Genomic DNA, 16,818 nt, shown 5'->3' on the forward strand with positions numbered 1-16,818 from the left:
TCAGCTCTCTTGGAAAGGAGAAGTTTTCCCTGAGGCCAAGTCTCATCAGCTGGGGTCACTCTTTGTGCTTCTCTTGAGCGTCTGGTGGAATTGGCTTAGAAAAGTTCCTTTTCACCGTCCATGAAACCATAAATTGAAAGCCTCCGCTTTGTACTCACCAGTATTTTCCTTTGGGGAAAAACAAGTAACATTTTTCCACTCAAAAACATCAGGATGGCTGTCTTTGGGTTTAAGCACCCTAAAAACTGCCTTGAGTTGAGCAGACTCAGCAGCCCAGGAGTGGGTGCTGGTCCCTCCTTGCCCTTTTGCCTGGGCTAGACTTCGTCTCAGGAGGTTTTGGCTTCTCCTTGATGCCCTGCGAGATGCTCTTGTGCCTGGGGAGCCCAGCCCTTACTGAGGATCAGGCATTTGTAAAACTGAAACCGTGCAAGATTTAGTTTTCCAGTGGAAAAAAAGAAAGCCCAGAGCTCGCACATGAAATAGGCTCTGTTTATTAAAAGCAAGAAAAGAAACACACTTTTATCAAAACCTAATTTTCCAGTAAGAAGCCGTTTCAGCAGAAACATGCCCAGCAAGCCTAGTTTCCAGGGACAACGACATCTGCTTATACTGTATTTATATTTATTTATGCTCACAAACAAATGGAGGAAGGGAAAGAGGAGCAGGCCTGGCCAGACAGCCTGTGGTCCAGCAGAGCTGGGATGTTTGCAGTGGCTGTGGACACCAAAATTGCTCAGGACCCTGCAGTGCACCTCAAGTGCTTGTTCAGCATCTCTATTTGGGTGCTTTTTTTCTCATAGAAACCAAGAAGGGTTTGGGTTGGAAACGATCTTACTGATCATCCCATTCTACCCCCTGCCAGAGTATTACTAAGGATAATTGGGAAAAATCAGATTTGGCCTACACCTAGATTAGATATCAGTGCAAGTCCTTAGAGGGCTGACAGTTTCACTGATGCAGTTGTCCCCTAATGCAAATCCTGGTTTTTTGCAGATTTCTGTGTGGAAAACGCTTTTCATCTATAACTATAGCCTGTTCTCGTTCCTGTACTGGACTGAGCCATGTAGTCAGCAAACCTTGTAAAAAAAATATTACTTAGTTTTACAGCTAACACCGAGAATAATGCAGCACTGTTTACTCTAGTGTGTTATTAACCCTGCTCGGAGCATGGGTTTAATCTGGAGGTTGGCTGGCAGCCAAGGAAGGGTTCAAGAAGTGGTTCTCCAGTGGATGAGCAAGCCAGTGACTCAGACATGGCCCTACTGAAATGAATCCACTCTCTGCCTGCTTTTCCCTCACCTGGGTGGACTCTCTGTTCTGACTTTTATGTCCAGATGCTGCTGCCTTCCTCCATGAAGGTTTGCAGCATCGTGAGGGTCCCTTCTGGGCGGTGCAGGGAAGGCTGAACGATGAATCCTGTTACGATTAAAGAAGCAGGACCTTGTGTACAAGCAAAGCGGAGCTGAGGATCAGGGATACTGCAATGAAAACTGAAAGCCTAATCCTTTTATAAACAGTCTGGAGGGGGGAGAAAGGAAAGCAGTGATTTTCGGGGACTTTGACAAGTTATAAATATATCCTGAGTGAAACCAATAGTGTGGAGCTTTATGAAAGATTTAATGAATGAATATTTCATGCCCACATGGTGCTTCTTCTGTAAAGTGTGCTGTTGGTAAAAAGCAATAAACAAAGAACCTCCTTCAGGGTTTGTTTGGGCTTTTAAATTAAACTAATTTAATCAACTTTTTCAGTCAAGCTTGATATTAGTTCATTTCTGTACACAGCACTGTACTCGGTTCTGTTTGTTTTCTCCTGATACCTGTTCCGCTGTTTGGAAGATGCTTGAATATCAGAGAATGATTCATTTCATCCTGCCCTTACGGTGCATTTGGGTTTTCAAGGCAGAGAGCACAGTCCTGACTTTTTTCTTTCCTAAAACCTGAGGAGCCATCCATCCTCTGCCATCACAGCTGGAGGTGTTACAGGACTCCAGCTGAGGTCATTATCCAGCAGGAAAATCACTTGAGCTTGTTGGTCATTTCTGATTGTAAGCAAGAAGATTTTTTTCTGGGTTTTGAAAGCCTTCAGCACCCAATTTGCTGCTGCTTGAAGGACTAGAACAAGCCCAAAGTGCTCTGGAGTCTGGCCCCATATGGCCAGCGAGGCTTGGACACTTTTGCACTGGATATCAGAGATTTATGCAGGGAGATGGAAATTGTTTTCAAGCTCAGGCTCTTAGCAAGGCTAAGGGGCCTGGGTGTGTTAGTGAAGTTTCTTTATGGTTGGCAGTCATGACAGATGACCAGGAGGAAATCAGGGTATGTGTTAGCTCTGTGTTCCATGTCTTTTGCAATAATTTCTAAAAAATCCTCAGGCATGTGATTTCTCCTTGGGAGCTGCAGGACTGACTGAAGCCAGTTGATGTTTTCACAGCTGGACCAGCGAGTGAAAAGCAAATGAGACACAGTAGGGAGATAAAAGCAAGGGTGTTTGGAGGGGTAGAGTTAACTTTGGGAAGGCATCAGCATGAGCTGGGGATCCTCTCAACCCCACACCTTGCATGGAGTGGTGTTTGATATTGCAAGAAATGAGGCATTTCTTAGCTGCTTTTGCAATGAGAAGGAGAAAAAGTTCTTTCTTCTTTTTTTCTTCCTTTTTTTTTTTCCTGTGGAACCAGTTGATTTTGTAGTGGGCAACTTCGAGAACTGAAATTTATCCCTCCTGGCTAGATGATGACCCCATGAGGTTTCTGCTACATATGATCAGGGCTTTGTATTAGAAGAGAGGTTGTATTAGAAACTGAGGAAGTTTTGCTTGTCCAAACCCACACAGATTGGAGTTTCATTTTTTTGGTAGTGTTACTAGTCAATTCTGTCTTTATAGATCAAGGCTCAAGCCCATAGCACAGAAAAAGCATTAAACTTCAGCAGATGTGCAGCAAAACTCCTTGCAAGTGATGCTGAGCTGCAGCAGCTGATTTATCCAGCCCAAAATGTTGGCAGAACCAATTTCTGCAGCAGTTCCTGACCTCCTGCAAGGAGAGCTCATTTCAGTGGGACTCAGGCTCTGTTCAGGATGCTTGAAGCGCTTGAGGTGAGCAGCTGAGACCCCATGGCTTTGCCTTCTGTTGCTCATGATTCTGATCACAGTCTGCAGCTTCACTGTGACCAAACCATTGGTTTTGGGCCTGGTGTTTAGTGCAGGTTGTTTTGGAGGAACAGAGATAGGGCCAGGAGAGGAGTAAATCGCAGCGTGAGGCAGAGAGACTTTGAATGAGAAGCTGCATTTCCAAGGAAATACTGCAGGAAAAGGCTGTGAGCAGACACCAGACTTTTCTGTGAGCAGAGATTTCCTGAGATTTCCTCCTTCTTTAGCAGAAAGTGGAACAGGGTGGGTTTTTGGATGGTACCTTTGACACTATTTCAGAAAAAAATCTCTCTTCGACAGTTCTTGGAAAAAACTTCTTCCATCCACTGAATAAAACAGTAAAATTCTCCTCCCAATACATTTAAGTGCCAAGATGGAAATTATTTCATAATCAGTCTCTGTGAAGCTCTTTAAAAAAAACAACACAAAACTAAGACCTATTGGCCCTGTTGCTCTGAGTTTAGCCAGTTTTTGATGTCATCCACCTCGTTGTTTCAGACCATGTGAATATGAAACAAGATGCAGAAAAGTTGAGAATCTGTTCAGTGTCGAACAGAAGAATTACCATAGCCCCATTTGTAGGCTTGTTGTGTTGTCACTGAGGAGATTATAGTGTCATTGTTCAAGCAAACACCACTGGCATGTGGACCTTGCTCATGACTCTGGAGATCTGCACACCTTGAATCCAGCAGTGAATATCCAGAGTTGTTCTTCCACACTCGCACCATGTCCTGTGACATCTGCTGTGGAGCTAAAAAGCCCAGAAACCACAGAAAAATGGGAGGATTGACCCTGAAAGCATAACAGTGGGTGCAGACCACTCATTTTTCTAATTGTCAATTTAATTAATGTCTGGCTGAATGCATTTTTAATAAAATACTCTTTAAAATTAGTAGATTGAGAGATTTTAAAATAGTAATTCTTGATAATTGCATTTAATTTCCCTTCCCCAGTCTCCTATAATTTTCCCCAGAGGAGTTCTGGAATGGAAATACCACCTCAACTGTAAGACTAGACTTAGGTAGTTAATGATATAATAGGTAAAGGATGGTCAGACTTAATTAATCTGTATTGGAGACATCTGTGGAGACTTAAAAAAGCCCTCTGTCTTTGATATTCTAAGTTACAGTTTTGGGTGTTTATATTAGAGAAGGAGGTGATTTTTTTTTTTTGTGCATTGGATGAGTAGCAGGGTGAGTAGCACAAGGGATTTGATCCAGAGCATGCCAAAGCTGAAGTACACTTTTCTGCAGTGGCCCTTTTTTTAATCAGTTTGAAGATTAAATTATATCTTTTAGTCCTGAGCTGAGGGAGGATTTTCTGAGCTCTTTTAGGCCAAGGACAAACAAACATGTCCAGTGCCATGTCTTCAGCAGAGCTTTCCTTCAGGTGCACCTTGGATTTGTGAAGAACAGGTACAGAGTGAATTTGGGAAGCTGCTAGTGGCAGATGCAAGCACCAGCAGGATTCCAAACCAGCTGTGACTTGCACTTGATTTTTCCTTCATTATGCATGAAATGTGGGCTCCCAGTCACCGTGGAAGGGGCTGGATTCCTGAAGCAGACCATATGCTCCTGGAGCCCATGGAGGTGGCTGATAACGCAGTGTGGAGGTTTAAGGGATGCTCCTATAAAGCATTTCCCTGCTGACAACTAAAAATCAATTCTTCTAACCCAGATACCAAATTTTGGGTCACTTCTGGCCCTTTTGCATGACACTGGAAAACTTTTGCTCCAAATTCCCAAATAATCTGTTTCTATGTCTCTGTGTGCATGGTGTCACTTCCATTTGATTTTGGTCACAGAAGGAGTAAAACCCAGACCCACAAATGAGCTTAGGGACATGCTGAAACCCATCCTGATGGATGGTTTATTTTGTGTTGTGAGGCAGAGCGTCCACCTCCTGTGTTTGTAGCTAAAAAACGTTTTCTTGCCCACGCTGTCACTTGGGAATGAAGAAACGAGGGGAAAGTCAGCGTTTTTAGGTGTAAAAATGTAGCTACTTCCTAAAGTGCTGGAGTTGATGTAGAAGATTAATTATATCCAGGGAAAACCTTTCCAGATTCAGGAAATCATCCTGCTATGTGTGATATCAGTTTTACTGAAGAGGCTCTGCCATGATGAGTACAGAGCCTAGAGAGGGGGAAATCCTGCAATTCCCCTGTGCCAAATAACTCTGGGAAGGTCAATGAGGAGTCCCTGCCCATGTGAAGCATCTACACCCTGAATGTTTTTATTGCTGGAATTACCTCTTGGATAGATTCCTGCTTTGCTTTGAACAGTTCTGCTGTTGCCCTTGACCTTTTCAGCCTGGTTATCAGCAGGTGGATCTGTTGGGAAAGCCTCTTCATGTGGAACATCTAAGTTTATTTAGAAAGAAGTCAAAAAACTTAAGAGGAAGTATTGCATGATGAAGATGAGATTAAGGGCTCACAAACCAGTTGAATGAACCATGGCTCTGCACTAATATTTGATTTAGCAGTGAAGGCATTTGGGTTCACTGGGGAGCATCATCATCTCCAATCAGAATATCCCAGGTTGATGGAGAAGCTAAAGTTTTATAATTCAAAGGAAATTTAGACCACTGTAGAAAAGCTGCTCCCATTTCAGGTCCTGTAGCACATTGTTATTCTCATTTCAGACATTGCCTTGCATAATGTTCCACGTTGATCTCCAATTCAGATTTAAACTCTTCAAAGTTTCGGGGGATCCTGGGATTTTGATCCTGGGATTTATAGTTCAAGCCCCTTTTCTGTTTCCAAGTGAAGAAAACACATGTTTAGCAAGCACAAAATGAGTCTTGATGGAGTTTTTCTTTGATGGTGTTGTGATGATGGTTATGAATTTATATTTTGTGCATAGGATGTTGAGCACCTCATGGGGCCTGGCTGTGCTTCGACTGTACCATTAATTTCGGGAAGGATGCATGATGAATGCTCATCAGGCCCTCCAGGTTCTGATTCGTGGTGCTCACATCACACAGCCGAGAGGCTCTGGAGTGATTAAACGGGATTCAGTCATTAGGAGCTGGCAATACAAATGTGATTAATTACAGAACGCACTGTAAATTGTGAAATGAGTTTGATGGGTTTTTTTTTTTTTGAAAACATATGTTTCTGCTTCATGGGGTGTCAGAAGTTGGAGTCGTGGTGAATGAGGCTTGTTTGCTATTTCCATGATAATTTGGGAGTGTGCTGGGTCATGGGAATGGTTCCACTGTTGTCCCAAGCTTTGGGTGTGAACAGTGAGATTTGGGGAGAGTTGAAGGCAAATCCTTAAATTAGACCATACAAGTCCAGCTTTGCTGTTTGTATCTCACTAACTCAAGCATAGGGGCACCAACCTCCCCCTGAGTCCTGACAGAGTTTTCCAACAAAGAATCCCTTTGCCTCTTGCCTCTGGGATGCATCTTTGTGTTGGGGATGTCAGGCTGAAGCTAGTAATGGCTTGCTTATTACTTTGAAATTGCTGCTGGTGAAAAGAAAAAAAATAATTGGAAAAAATTTGGAACACACTGCTGAGAGAAGTTGTGGCCACCTCATCCCTGGAAGTGTCCAGTACCAGGCTGGATGGGACTTTGAGACACCTTGTCTAGTGGAAGATGTCCCTGCCCATGGTAGAGGGTTGGAACAAGAGAATCTCTAAGGTCCCTTCCAATCCAAACCCTTCTGTGATTCTAAAGAAACTCCCCTAATTTTAAGCATTAACCAAAAGTTCAGTCCTTTTGAACTGAATTTAAACTGCAAGCATCTTCCCCACTCATTCTCATTTTTCTGTAGAATACAGAAAATAAAAAAAAGAAAAACCCAAAATCCCAACCCCAAATCAGAGTGGATTTCTTGGACGTAACATCCCTCTATTTGTCTTCTATTATTTTGATGCTTTTATTTGTAGTGGATATTTGATGTAGACTGTTGGCACTACCAGGGACAAAAAACATAATTGTGCAGTGAACTGGCTTATGCTTTATGTAAGAACATTGTGCTGCTGTAAATTTGTTGGGTTTTACAGAGCAGTCTCCAAAGAATATCCTTCAGAAAAAGACCACGGGGTTTGGGAGTGAGAAAAAGCACTTAGTATGGGGGATAATTGGATGGAGTTTGGAGGTGTAAGGTCAGAGCCCTGGGCAGGATATTTATACTGCAGTGATATCCCTGGTTGGAATGGCCCATAAATTTTAGGTGTTTTTATGCCACAAAATCTGTCTGGGGCTGGTCTGTGAGATCCCAAAGACACAGGGCATGGGGCTGCCTCTTGTGTCCATTGCCAAGGCAAGCCAAGGGGAGGCTGCTTGGTGTTCAGGAAGCCTCCAGGGGTTTATTTCTTCCACTGTGTGGCATCAGTGACACCTGGGGCAATGCAATTTTATGTGAAAGACCCCAGTTCATACCTGCTGTTGGCACGGGCCAGTGTGTGTCCAGTGCTGCCCAGAAATACTGATTCAGGTCTGAACCAAGCTGATGGCTAGCTGGCAATTGTTCTGGCTGTAGTTAGGAATTCTGACTTGGACGGGATTTATCTAGGAATTTAGCATTTTGCTTTGTAGACATATTTTTTTCCTCTTCCTACGTTTGTGCTGTGCAGCTAGTACACAAGGAGCTGTGGAATGCTACAGGAAGACTTTACCAGGGTTGATGGCTGGGCAAGCAGCACTAAGCTCCCCCATGACTTTCAAAACGTGTGAATTGGGATTTTACAATTTTTTTTTACATTTGTCAGTGCATTTCTGTCTACCTGCAGCAGCAAATCTCATTTTCTGCAAAGATGGCTAAATACTTTTTTCGTTTTCACCAAGAGGGCCTACAATTTGGAAGGAAATGACTGTGCTAATGCCTTCTAAGTGCAGGGAATTTACTTTTCTCTCATACAGGTGAATTTATAACTTCTCATGCAGTCACACTCTGAGCTCTGTGATCTGGTTTTGCTTCTGAGCACTTCAGTTAAAAAGCTGATTTTCCCTGGATAACAGCGCTCCACAATTTTATTGTTACTATTTTTTTATCTCTATGGGATAAAAACTGACATAGAAATTACAATCACAATACCAGGTCCCCTTTCTTTTTCCCTGAAAGCTCCCAAACTGCTGATTTGACAAGGCCTTCATTAAGACTCCTGAGTCTGAAGATTGGGAGCTGGAGCTCTCAGTGCTCATGATCCATCTCCTCTGAGCCCTGGGCATGGTGCTTAATGCACACGGAAGGAAAAAATAATCAGGGAATGTGCGTGGAGGCTTGGGGTTAAGTGCCAGGAGCTGCAGAGTTTGGATGCTCATTTTCACAGTGAGCCATCACCCTAATGGACATTGATACTAATGATGGGAGAACCCCTATGGTTATGTGGTGTGTGCAGAGCTTTCAAAATCCAGCCATTGCCTGGCTCTCAGAAATGCCTTTCAGGAACGCTGTGTACACATCCAAGATCATTTAAGTCAGCCAGTCCTGATTTGTTTCTCAGACTGTTGTTGACAACAATGAAATTTAGTTACCTTGTACCTAGAATTGAATGGGGCAGAGAGCAGTGTTAATGCTGTGTTTAAAGAGTGTGCAGTTTCTGTTCAGGTGAGAAATTTTGGAGGAGCACAAACCACTCTGAAACACTCTGACTTTTATTTATATATAATTTATATAATATATATATATGACTCTAATTTATATATAATACTCAGAGGTAACTGAGACTAAAATCAGCCCATTTTTGCCACGTTGGATTCTGTAACAAAATCAGAATAATCAGCCTTCATTTATACCTGCTGATACAAGAGATCAGATAACTGACCCACTGTCCCAGGGTGACTTTATGCTGTATCCCCAGTCACCTGTTCTGCTTATGCTGGGTATTGAGTTCTGTGCTTTTCAAACTCGATCTGGGAGTGAAGGGTGGGAGAAGAAGTGGTGGAATGTCTGAGGCGGCTGTATACAAAAACATAGAGATAAGAGCTTCAGTTTTCCTTCTCACAGATGTGTCTGCAGCTCAGACAGCAGGAGGAGTGCCTCAGTAGTTGGTGGTGACCCTTTTGCCAGGACAAAGTGTCTTGTTCAGCTTCCTGAGCTGCACTGACTTAGTGGAGGCTACTTTCACAAAATTTTGAATCATCAAAAATTCTTTAAAATCAGTATAATAGCATCCATTCACCCTGTCTGCACACGCTGGTGGTTTTCTCCCACAGCATCCCACATCCACCTCTTCCACCCATAGTTCCTGCAGCTGGGAGTTCGTAGCCCGTGCAAGCTTCAATAAATGAAAAAGAAACTCCCAAACCCCCGTTTCCTTTTTATTGTTAAAAAGATAGCAGTTAATTAAGGACTAGAGAAACCCAAGGGAACGGTGTGCGCATCCGTGAAGGGCTCAAAGGATGTTGGAAGCAAAGTGTCCTGTGGGCAGTGAGGCAGCTTTTTGCTCATCAACTTCCTTGTTTTGACCCAGATAATTTCTGGAAACCCTGAATGCCTGCAGGAAGGATAAAAGTCACGTTGTACTGAAATTCAGTGTAGTTGAATAGAAAAAACTGCAAGGGAGCTGTTCAGATGAGAACCTAAAGCATGTGTTCATGCCTTTGTCTGGTTTTTATTTCCTCTCTACTTTTTCTAATGAAGGAGTTCTTTTTCATGCAGGGTTGGGCGTGCAGGGGTTGAAGTCTGTCTTGGCCCTTTCTTGGGTCCATAGAAACTGCAGCATAATCTTCTCTTGGAAGTGAGATCAGGGTGGTTTGGATAGCCTGAAAAAAAAGAGGGCACCATGTATCTTGAGGAATATTAAAAAAACATGCAGGATATTGTTAATAAATTAAGTAGCTCACATGGACTACACATTAATTTGGAATTTGCACTTACTCTGTTTTGGTTTTTTTTTAAAGTGAGATAATTAAGAGCAGTCAGATCAATCAACAGCTTAAAGGATCATCTACTCAGAGAATACAAGAGGTACACATACTCCTACAGACATCACACTTCCTTCCAGCATCTGTTCATTAGCCTGTTGTAAATTCACATGAATGAGACCACAGAGTACTGCTGGTCCAGAAGTGTCTTTTGAGCACCTGTATTCTTTGATGGACAGTTGCTTATGACTTCTGGTTTTCATGAAAATCTTCTTTATATATTTTCCTTAAACACTTTATTTAAGACAGGTGTATGGAAGGCAATGCTTGAGCTCTGAAGTTGGGGTCTCATGGTATTTATGGCTGCACCACAAGGAAATCAGATCAACAGCTTTTGATGCACTTTCTTTTCTTTTCTGGATTGAATTTGCATTATTTTGTTCAAACCACAGAACTCTGCTGCTGTGAGAACAGAAGACTGTTTGAAGTTTTAAGTAAGAAATTTCTTTGAAGACGTCTTTAGCCCCATTTGTCTTTTTTTTCAGGGAACCCACAAAAGAATTCAAAGCAAACAGTCATTTTTATAAGAAAGTGCCATTAAAGCACTAAGTAAATTTTTTTTTAAATGTTGGTTTTACTTAATTTATTTTGGAAATTCTTAATAGGGGATCTGGATTTGTAGGGTATGCAGTGGAGTGTGTTCCCAGCCCTGAAGGTCTTGGGGAGGGCTCAGAAACAGCCTGAGCCTTTTGCTTAGGGACAGCACAACCCCCATCCTGTTTTCACATCCAGTCTGGTTCACAAGGATGTAAATAGTTCAGCAAGACGAATGAAAATGTGGGGATTCAACCGTTTCCTGTCAAAATGCTGTTTTATCAAAATGGAAATATTTTGTGAGAACATGTCAGTTTTGACAAATTGTTTTGATGGGTGAAGTCTAAACAAATTGTTTTAGCATTCTATGTTATTTTGATATAAAGACATCTCATTTCGACTCCATCATTTAGACCTTTATAACATAGTTACAACATTTATATGTTAATATTTTCGTAACTTATAAATATTGCATCGAATGTGTGACAACTTTAAAATTAAAAGAAAATGTCAATATTGTAAGATTTCTATATTTTTGCAATATGCTGTTCAGCTTTTAAAAAACTGCGTATCTTGTCACAGAATAGTTTGCGTTGGAAGGGACCTTAAAGATCATAATTTTCCATTTCCCTGCCATGGAAAGGGACACTTTCCACTAGACCTTGGATGCTCCAAGCCCTGTCCAGCCTTAGTTTTCCTGGCTGGGTGACCTGTAGCAGATCTCCACTATAATGTCATCCGTCCCTGCTGGATGGAGTGGCTGGAATTCCCTTGTGTTGTCCTTCAGGAGCGTTCCTGCTGATCTGTGATCCTTCTCTCCAGGCTCTGGGCATTTCTTTCTGGCACCAGCAGCTTTACTTTAATGTGTCTTAAATATATATATGATTTTTGTATCTAATATATAGATATATATATATACACACATATATATATGTATATTTATATATCTATATTAAATTTTGAACATCCTGAATGGTTTAGAAAATTTATCTTTTAATGCGATCCTGATGTTTTACTTTATTTGCCAGTGGATGAAGAATTGCCTGGGTCCTGCCCAGCTATAAATTCCCCTTGTTAACTATTTTTGTTCATTCCAGTCCTAGGAAAGTGTTAAATTTTTAATGATAAAAATAGTTTCCACACTGAGAGTGTTGTCACTTAGCAGATTAATCTGAAAGATCTTAAACCATTTTATAAAGCTGTTTAAGATGCTGTTCTTAGCATATGAGAAAATTAAAACTCTGCTGTTTAGAGGTTGATGGGTTCCAATGGGGATTCTCCAGTAGAGGTGTCGACAGGTTGCTGGTGATCCTGGGTTATTAAAAAAAAAGTGACCCAACATGAAGCATGTTTTATTGTTTTTTGGTCAATTTTTTTTCTAGGTATGGACAAAAATTAGCATAATTGGATATTATTGCTTGTTGGACACATATATCCATGGGGCATGCTGAGGTGTTTCCAAGGAGTAGCTTATTTTCAGGTGCTATATGCCTGTAAGTTATTTATGCTACCATTCCTTTATTTTACCAGTTCAGTTCTCTGAGTCTTGTTCTTGCCAATCAAGTGGGTGCCTTGGGGGAAAAAACAGTCATGAAAAGTAAAAAAACAGCCACGTTCTTTCCGTTGTCGGTCTTTCAGATTTGAAGGTTTCTCCTGCACTTTGCAGTGTCCTGCTCTAGGAAAAAAAAAAAAAAAAAAAAAAAATATATATATATTAAAAAAATAAAAAATATATGTATATTAAAAAAATATTAAAAAAAAAAAAGAAAAAAAAAAAAGAAAAGAGAATTTCCATGTAAACTCATGACCTGAGAGGAGTAGCTCTCAGCAAAACAGCTACTAGAAAACTAGATAAAATCCCAAGCGTTGCTAATGTGATAATAGCATCTCATATTCATTGAATGGAGTGCCTGTGTGCTGTCATGGAACTGCAAATGTGCTTTTAATCTCTTATTTCTCTAGAGAGGCAGATAAATCTGAACCCATTGTGTGCTGAGGCTGAGGCAGGGCACAGAGATTTACAGGGTTGCAGGGAATGAAGCTGCTGTCCTGGCTCTCGGGCACATGTTCCGGGGATTGGAGGGGACGGGGTGTGCATTGCTCCAGCATTTCCAGCTGCTCTTGGAATGGTTTTCATGGTCAGCACGCACAGAGCAAAGGGAAAGGGCTGGGTTTGAGCTGCTGATAGGGAAAACCTGATGATAAATCCTAATGGTGCCTTGGCCAGGCTGGCAGCAGCCCCTGCTCCTCAGGTGGTGCCAGGTCCAGCTGCAGCCTGGAGTCTCAAGACACAGCTTGGGAAAATGAGACCAAGGAATAAAAGTGAGGAAATGGCATTGGGTCAGAAGGGGAGTGAGGAATGGGAGTCAGAGACATTGTAGGCAAGGTGAATCAAGTAGAGAAAAGTGGGAAGAATTTGAGGGATATTGGATATGATCCATTTTTGGGTGGAGTTCAGGTCTCTGGAAGGGGCACTCAATTTTCTAACCTGAGTTTTAATGTTAGAAAAGTCCTTTTTCTTTCTCACTTAAGAATTTGCTGTAATATTTGCCAACTAGAAGGTGATCTCTGAAGTAACTATTTTTTTTCATGGAAGGAGGCAGTGAGCTGCAGGGACCTGGTTTTTACTTCGTGTGGGTAATTTCACTGAGGTCTGCTGGGAGAGGCTCAGCCTTCCCCAGCCCATTGCTGGGAACTGGTGCATCACTAGAGCTGCTCCTCAGGAACTGGGGAGGGAAATGTGGGACCTTTCTCAGGTGTTTCTGTGGTGGTCTGGATTCAGATGGATTTTCCTCTGTGCTGTTAGTCCTGAATGAACTCAGTCTGCAATAGAAATACAGGGGAAGTTCACAGGGGTCTTCTGGGAAAATGGATCTATTGAAAGGTGAAGAAAGCATGGCTCTCTGAAACCCATGGACCACTCCTGACTCACTGAATTTATTTAAGGCAGGGAAAAATGTTTTGAAAACAGGAATCCTAATGGAGTTTAGGTCCCCATGGAGCAGGATTCTTTATCCTGGCCACCTTCTCTTCCCACCAGCTGGCCAGCCAGCTGCAAAAAAATTCAGAGTTCTCACAGCCTGTCCAGCAGTAGGAGAGGTTCAGTAGAGCCTTTTCCTGTAGCTAATGAGGGAAAATGGGGAAAAGTGATTGAAAGTTCACTGCTTCAGTCCCCAGGTGCCGAGTCTGATATGCCAGAGGAGCACCAGCATTTCTGGAGGGGGATGCACAGGTTGGGCACCCATGCATTGCACTGACAGCTATTCTCATTTACCCAGCAGATTTTCCTTAGTTTGGATATATTTGTTTAACATTTTGCTTGGTCCTCAAAGGCTTTTGCAGATACCATGATCATTCAGCTTCACCTCATTACTACTAAAAATTAATATTTGCATTGTGGTGACTTGAACTGTAAAACTGAGAATGCTGATTGTGCTCTACAAGCACAGAGGAAGGTACAAATCCCTGTTCCTACAACTTCCAGTGCAATTTACTGTCTCTCAGAGGTTTTCAGAGTTGTTTTGTCTATGCCACAAAAGCAGAATAAAATAGAGGAAAACCCTAGAAATTAGATTTGTATGGGAAGGATGGTTCTGAAACCACCTAGAAACTGAGAATAGCTCAGGCTTTCTTTCAGCTGAGCCTGTTTAGTCTGAAAACAGAGGTCACCTTGGTACTTTCAGACTTTGGAAACCTCTAATCCAGATATGAATGTGGAGAGGAGCTTATTTAGATGTCAAACTGTGAGGTGCAAGTCTTTTAAAAAGGACAGGGGATTTTTTTTTTTACTCTCTGAAAGGCAGTGGAAGGGAGACTGACTGACAGACAGCCAGATCTGTGAATCAGGCACCGTTATGACATCTCCAGTTGGGCATCTGGAAGTGGAAGCCCCTGAAATCTGTTAATCTGTTGTCAACTTTGAAAATCCTATTCTCCCCCCTGTCTCCCCCCGCCCCACTCCTGCCAGCTTTGAAAGTTCAAACTGTGTGCTTTTTATCACATTTGTCATTCCTTGGTAGTGAAGCTCTGGCATTCAGAAATTTGGCTGACAACTTTGTGGGAATGAGCCAAAATCGAGTTCAACTTGCACCTTTCTGTGCTGCACCCAGTGCTGTTCTCAGGGAGAGGCAGAAGTCTAAGCTAGAGGCACTCTAGCCTCTTTCATTACCACAATTACTGTCCTCTCCCTGATGCCAAAAATTCAGCTTGTTTCCTTTATCCTGAGGTAGGTGGACAGAAACTGATGAGGTGTACACAGCAGGAGTGTTGAGACAGAAAGTATTGTATCTAAACCATTTCTTCCCAGGCTGTTCTTTCATCTTAAATGATGCAAAGGTTATAAATCTCCTGGAAATCATGCAAAATCAGGCCTGCAAAAGACTTAGAGTGGTTCCAGGCAAGTTCAGACACTATTTTGTGGAGGCTCAAGTCCAGAAGTGCAAGGTTTGATAATTTTAAATACATTTAAATGCACATTTAAAGTAACTTAGATATTTAAACTGGTTGTATAGCTCAAACTTGGCGAACTGGCTTTTGGGGAAGGAGAACAGATCAGAAATGAGGTTGAGGTAAGGTGTACTGGGCATGACTTGTGTCTTTATCCATGCCCAATCCTATGGATTACTGTGGGGTAATGGTCTTTAAACAACATATTTAGCTGTTTATTTGCAGGAAATGTTTAAATTCTCAAATGCTTGTGATTTCTTCCCTTCTCTAGGTGTTTCTAAGTTAGTGACATAACTGCATTCCTGATGATTCTCTCACATATAAGTAAGATTATTTTGGGGAGAAAACAAAGTTTCAGATGTATTTTAATTCTCATTTACAGGCAGGTAGAATTAAAGTCTAATCTCTGGATTTCTGATTGAACTGCACAGTGCATTTGAAGAGGCATCTCTTTCTCTGAAGCTGAGATTTGCTGAATTATTGCCTTTATGTGTCCACTGATTTTAACCAGAGCTGACCCAGAATGTGAATCCTAGAGGCAAAATTTATATATTTCAGTTCAAATCTTATAAAACCGCATATATGTCCTAAAGTAACACTGGTTCAGAGTGTTTACCTCAGAAATTACTCATTTTTTTTCTAGATGCAAGAGAAGTTCTTGATAAAGGAAAGATTTTAAGTCTTCTTGCTAGTCTATTGACTCAGCAGCTGATATATGATGTTCTCAGGGTTGATTTTTCTACTTTGTTGGAAAAGCACCTGGAGTTTCTGGTCTGCTGTCAAGGAATTGAAAGTTTACGCAGCTTATTTTTTTCCCAGAGGTCATTAGTGTACATACAAAGAGACTTTATAAATCACATCTGAGCCCAGGTGATAAGCAGGAAACGAGTGGTTGCACAAGCAGTGGCCAATTCTGAACGGGAGAGATGGGGATGATAAGCCACGATGTTGTAAATCACTGTCAGTGGCTACAGTGGAACAGCACCTTCCCATTTTTTGGGATTTAACTGTGTGCACAGGTTGCCCAAAGAACTGGACAACAAACCAGCTTTTTTCCTCGTCTGAGTCGCACTTGCATCCAAAACTTTTGAGCTGGTAAATCCCGAGGAGGAGAAGTTTCTAGAAAGATTGAATCACACTATGGTTAAGGATCATCCCATTCCACCCCCTGCCATGGGCAGGGATACCTTCCACTATCCCAGGTTGCTCCAAGCCCTGTCCAGCCTGGCCTTGGACACTTCCAGGGATGGTGCAGCCACAGCTCCTCTGGGCAACCTGTGCCAGTGCCTCATCCCTCTAATAATGAAGAGTTTATTTGTAATAAATACACCAGGTCCACTGTGTGACACACACGTGGCAAGTCGCTGCAGTCTGCTGTGCTAAGCAATTCTTTTCTTCCTTCCCCTTACCCAGCAATCAAGGAGAAATACATGGACTGGACAGAGTTTCTCATCCAGGATCTGACCGGTGCCAGGACGGCCCCTGCGAATTTGCTGGAAGGTGTATGTATTAGATTGCAGTTCCTCCTCCTCGGTGTGTGTGCTCCTGGCCCGCAGGGCTGTGTGCTTGCAGTGTCTGTGTGCCAGCCCTGAGACCTGACCCAGCCCTGCCCCAAAATCTGTGGCAGCAGTGCCTGGACTCTGCTGGCTCTGCTTCTGACCCAGTCACAGGGTGTTTGTTTTGCCTTTTAGTTCTTTAGATAAAAATGGGTGCTCAAAAGAGGGCTGGTGGGGGAAGGAGGGCATGGAGGGGATCCACAGAAGGGAGAACTCAGCCCTTCAGTGCCCCATTAGATCCATCAAACTGGTGACCTGA

At 42.3% G+C, this 16,818-nt stretch overlaps 1 protein-coding gene across 2 annotated transcripts in view; it reads left to right on the plus strand.

Annotated features, from left to right (window-relative positions):
• SFMBT2 (Scm like with four mbt domains 2) overlaps window positions 1-16,818 on the plus strand; it is a 103,024-nt gene that overhangs the window by 26,213 nt on the left and 59,993 nt on the right. For both annotated transcript variants that reach the window (XM_005526072.3, XM_088055282.1), the window contains exon 5: window positions 16,417-16,505. In XM_005526072.3, the coding sequence (XP_005526129.1) occupies window positions 16,417-16,505 (89 nt within the window). The remainder of the gene's footprint in view (window positions 1-16,416; window positions 16,506-16,818) is intronic.

Source organism: Pseudopodoces humilis, chromosome 5, assembly GCF_049639895.1.
Source record: "Pseudopodoces humilis isolate 2021_Gansu_Grassland_sample_001 chromosome 5, ASM4963989v1, whole genome shotgun sequence".
Taxonomy (NCBI): Eukaryota; Metazoa; Chordata; class Aves; order Passeriformes; family Paridae; genus Pseudopodoces; species Pseudopodoces humilis.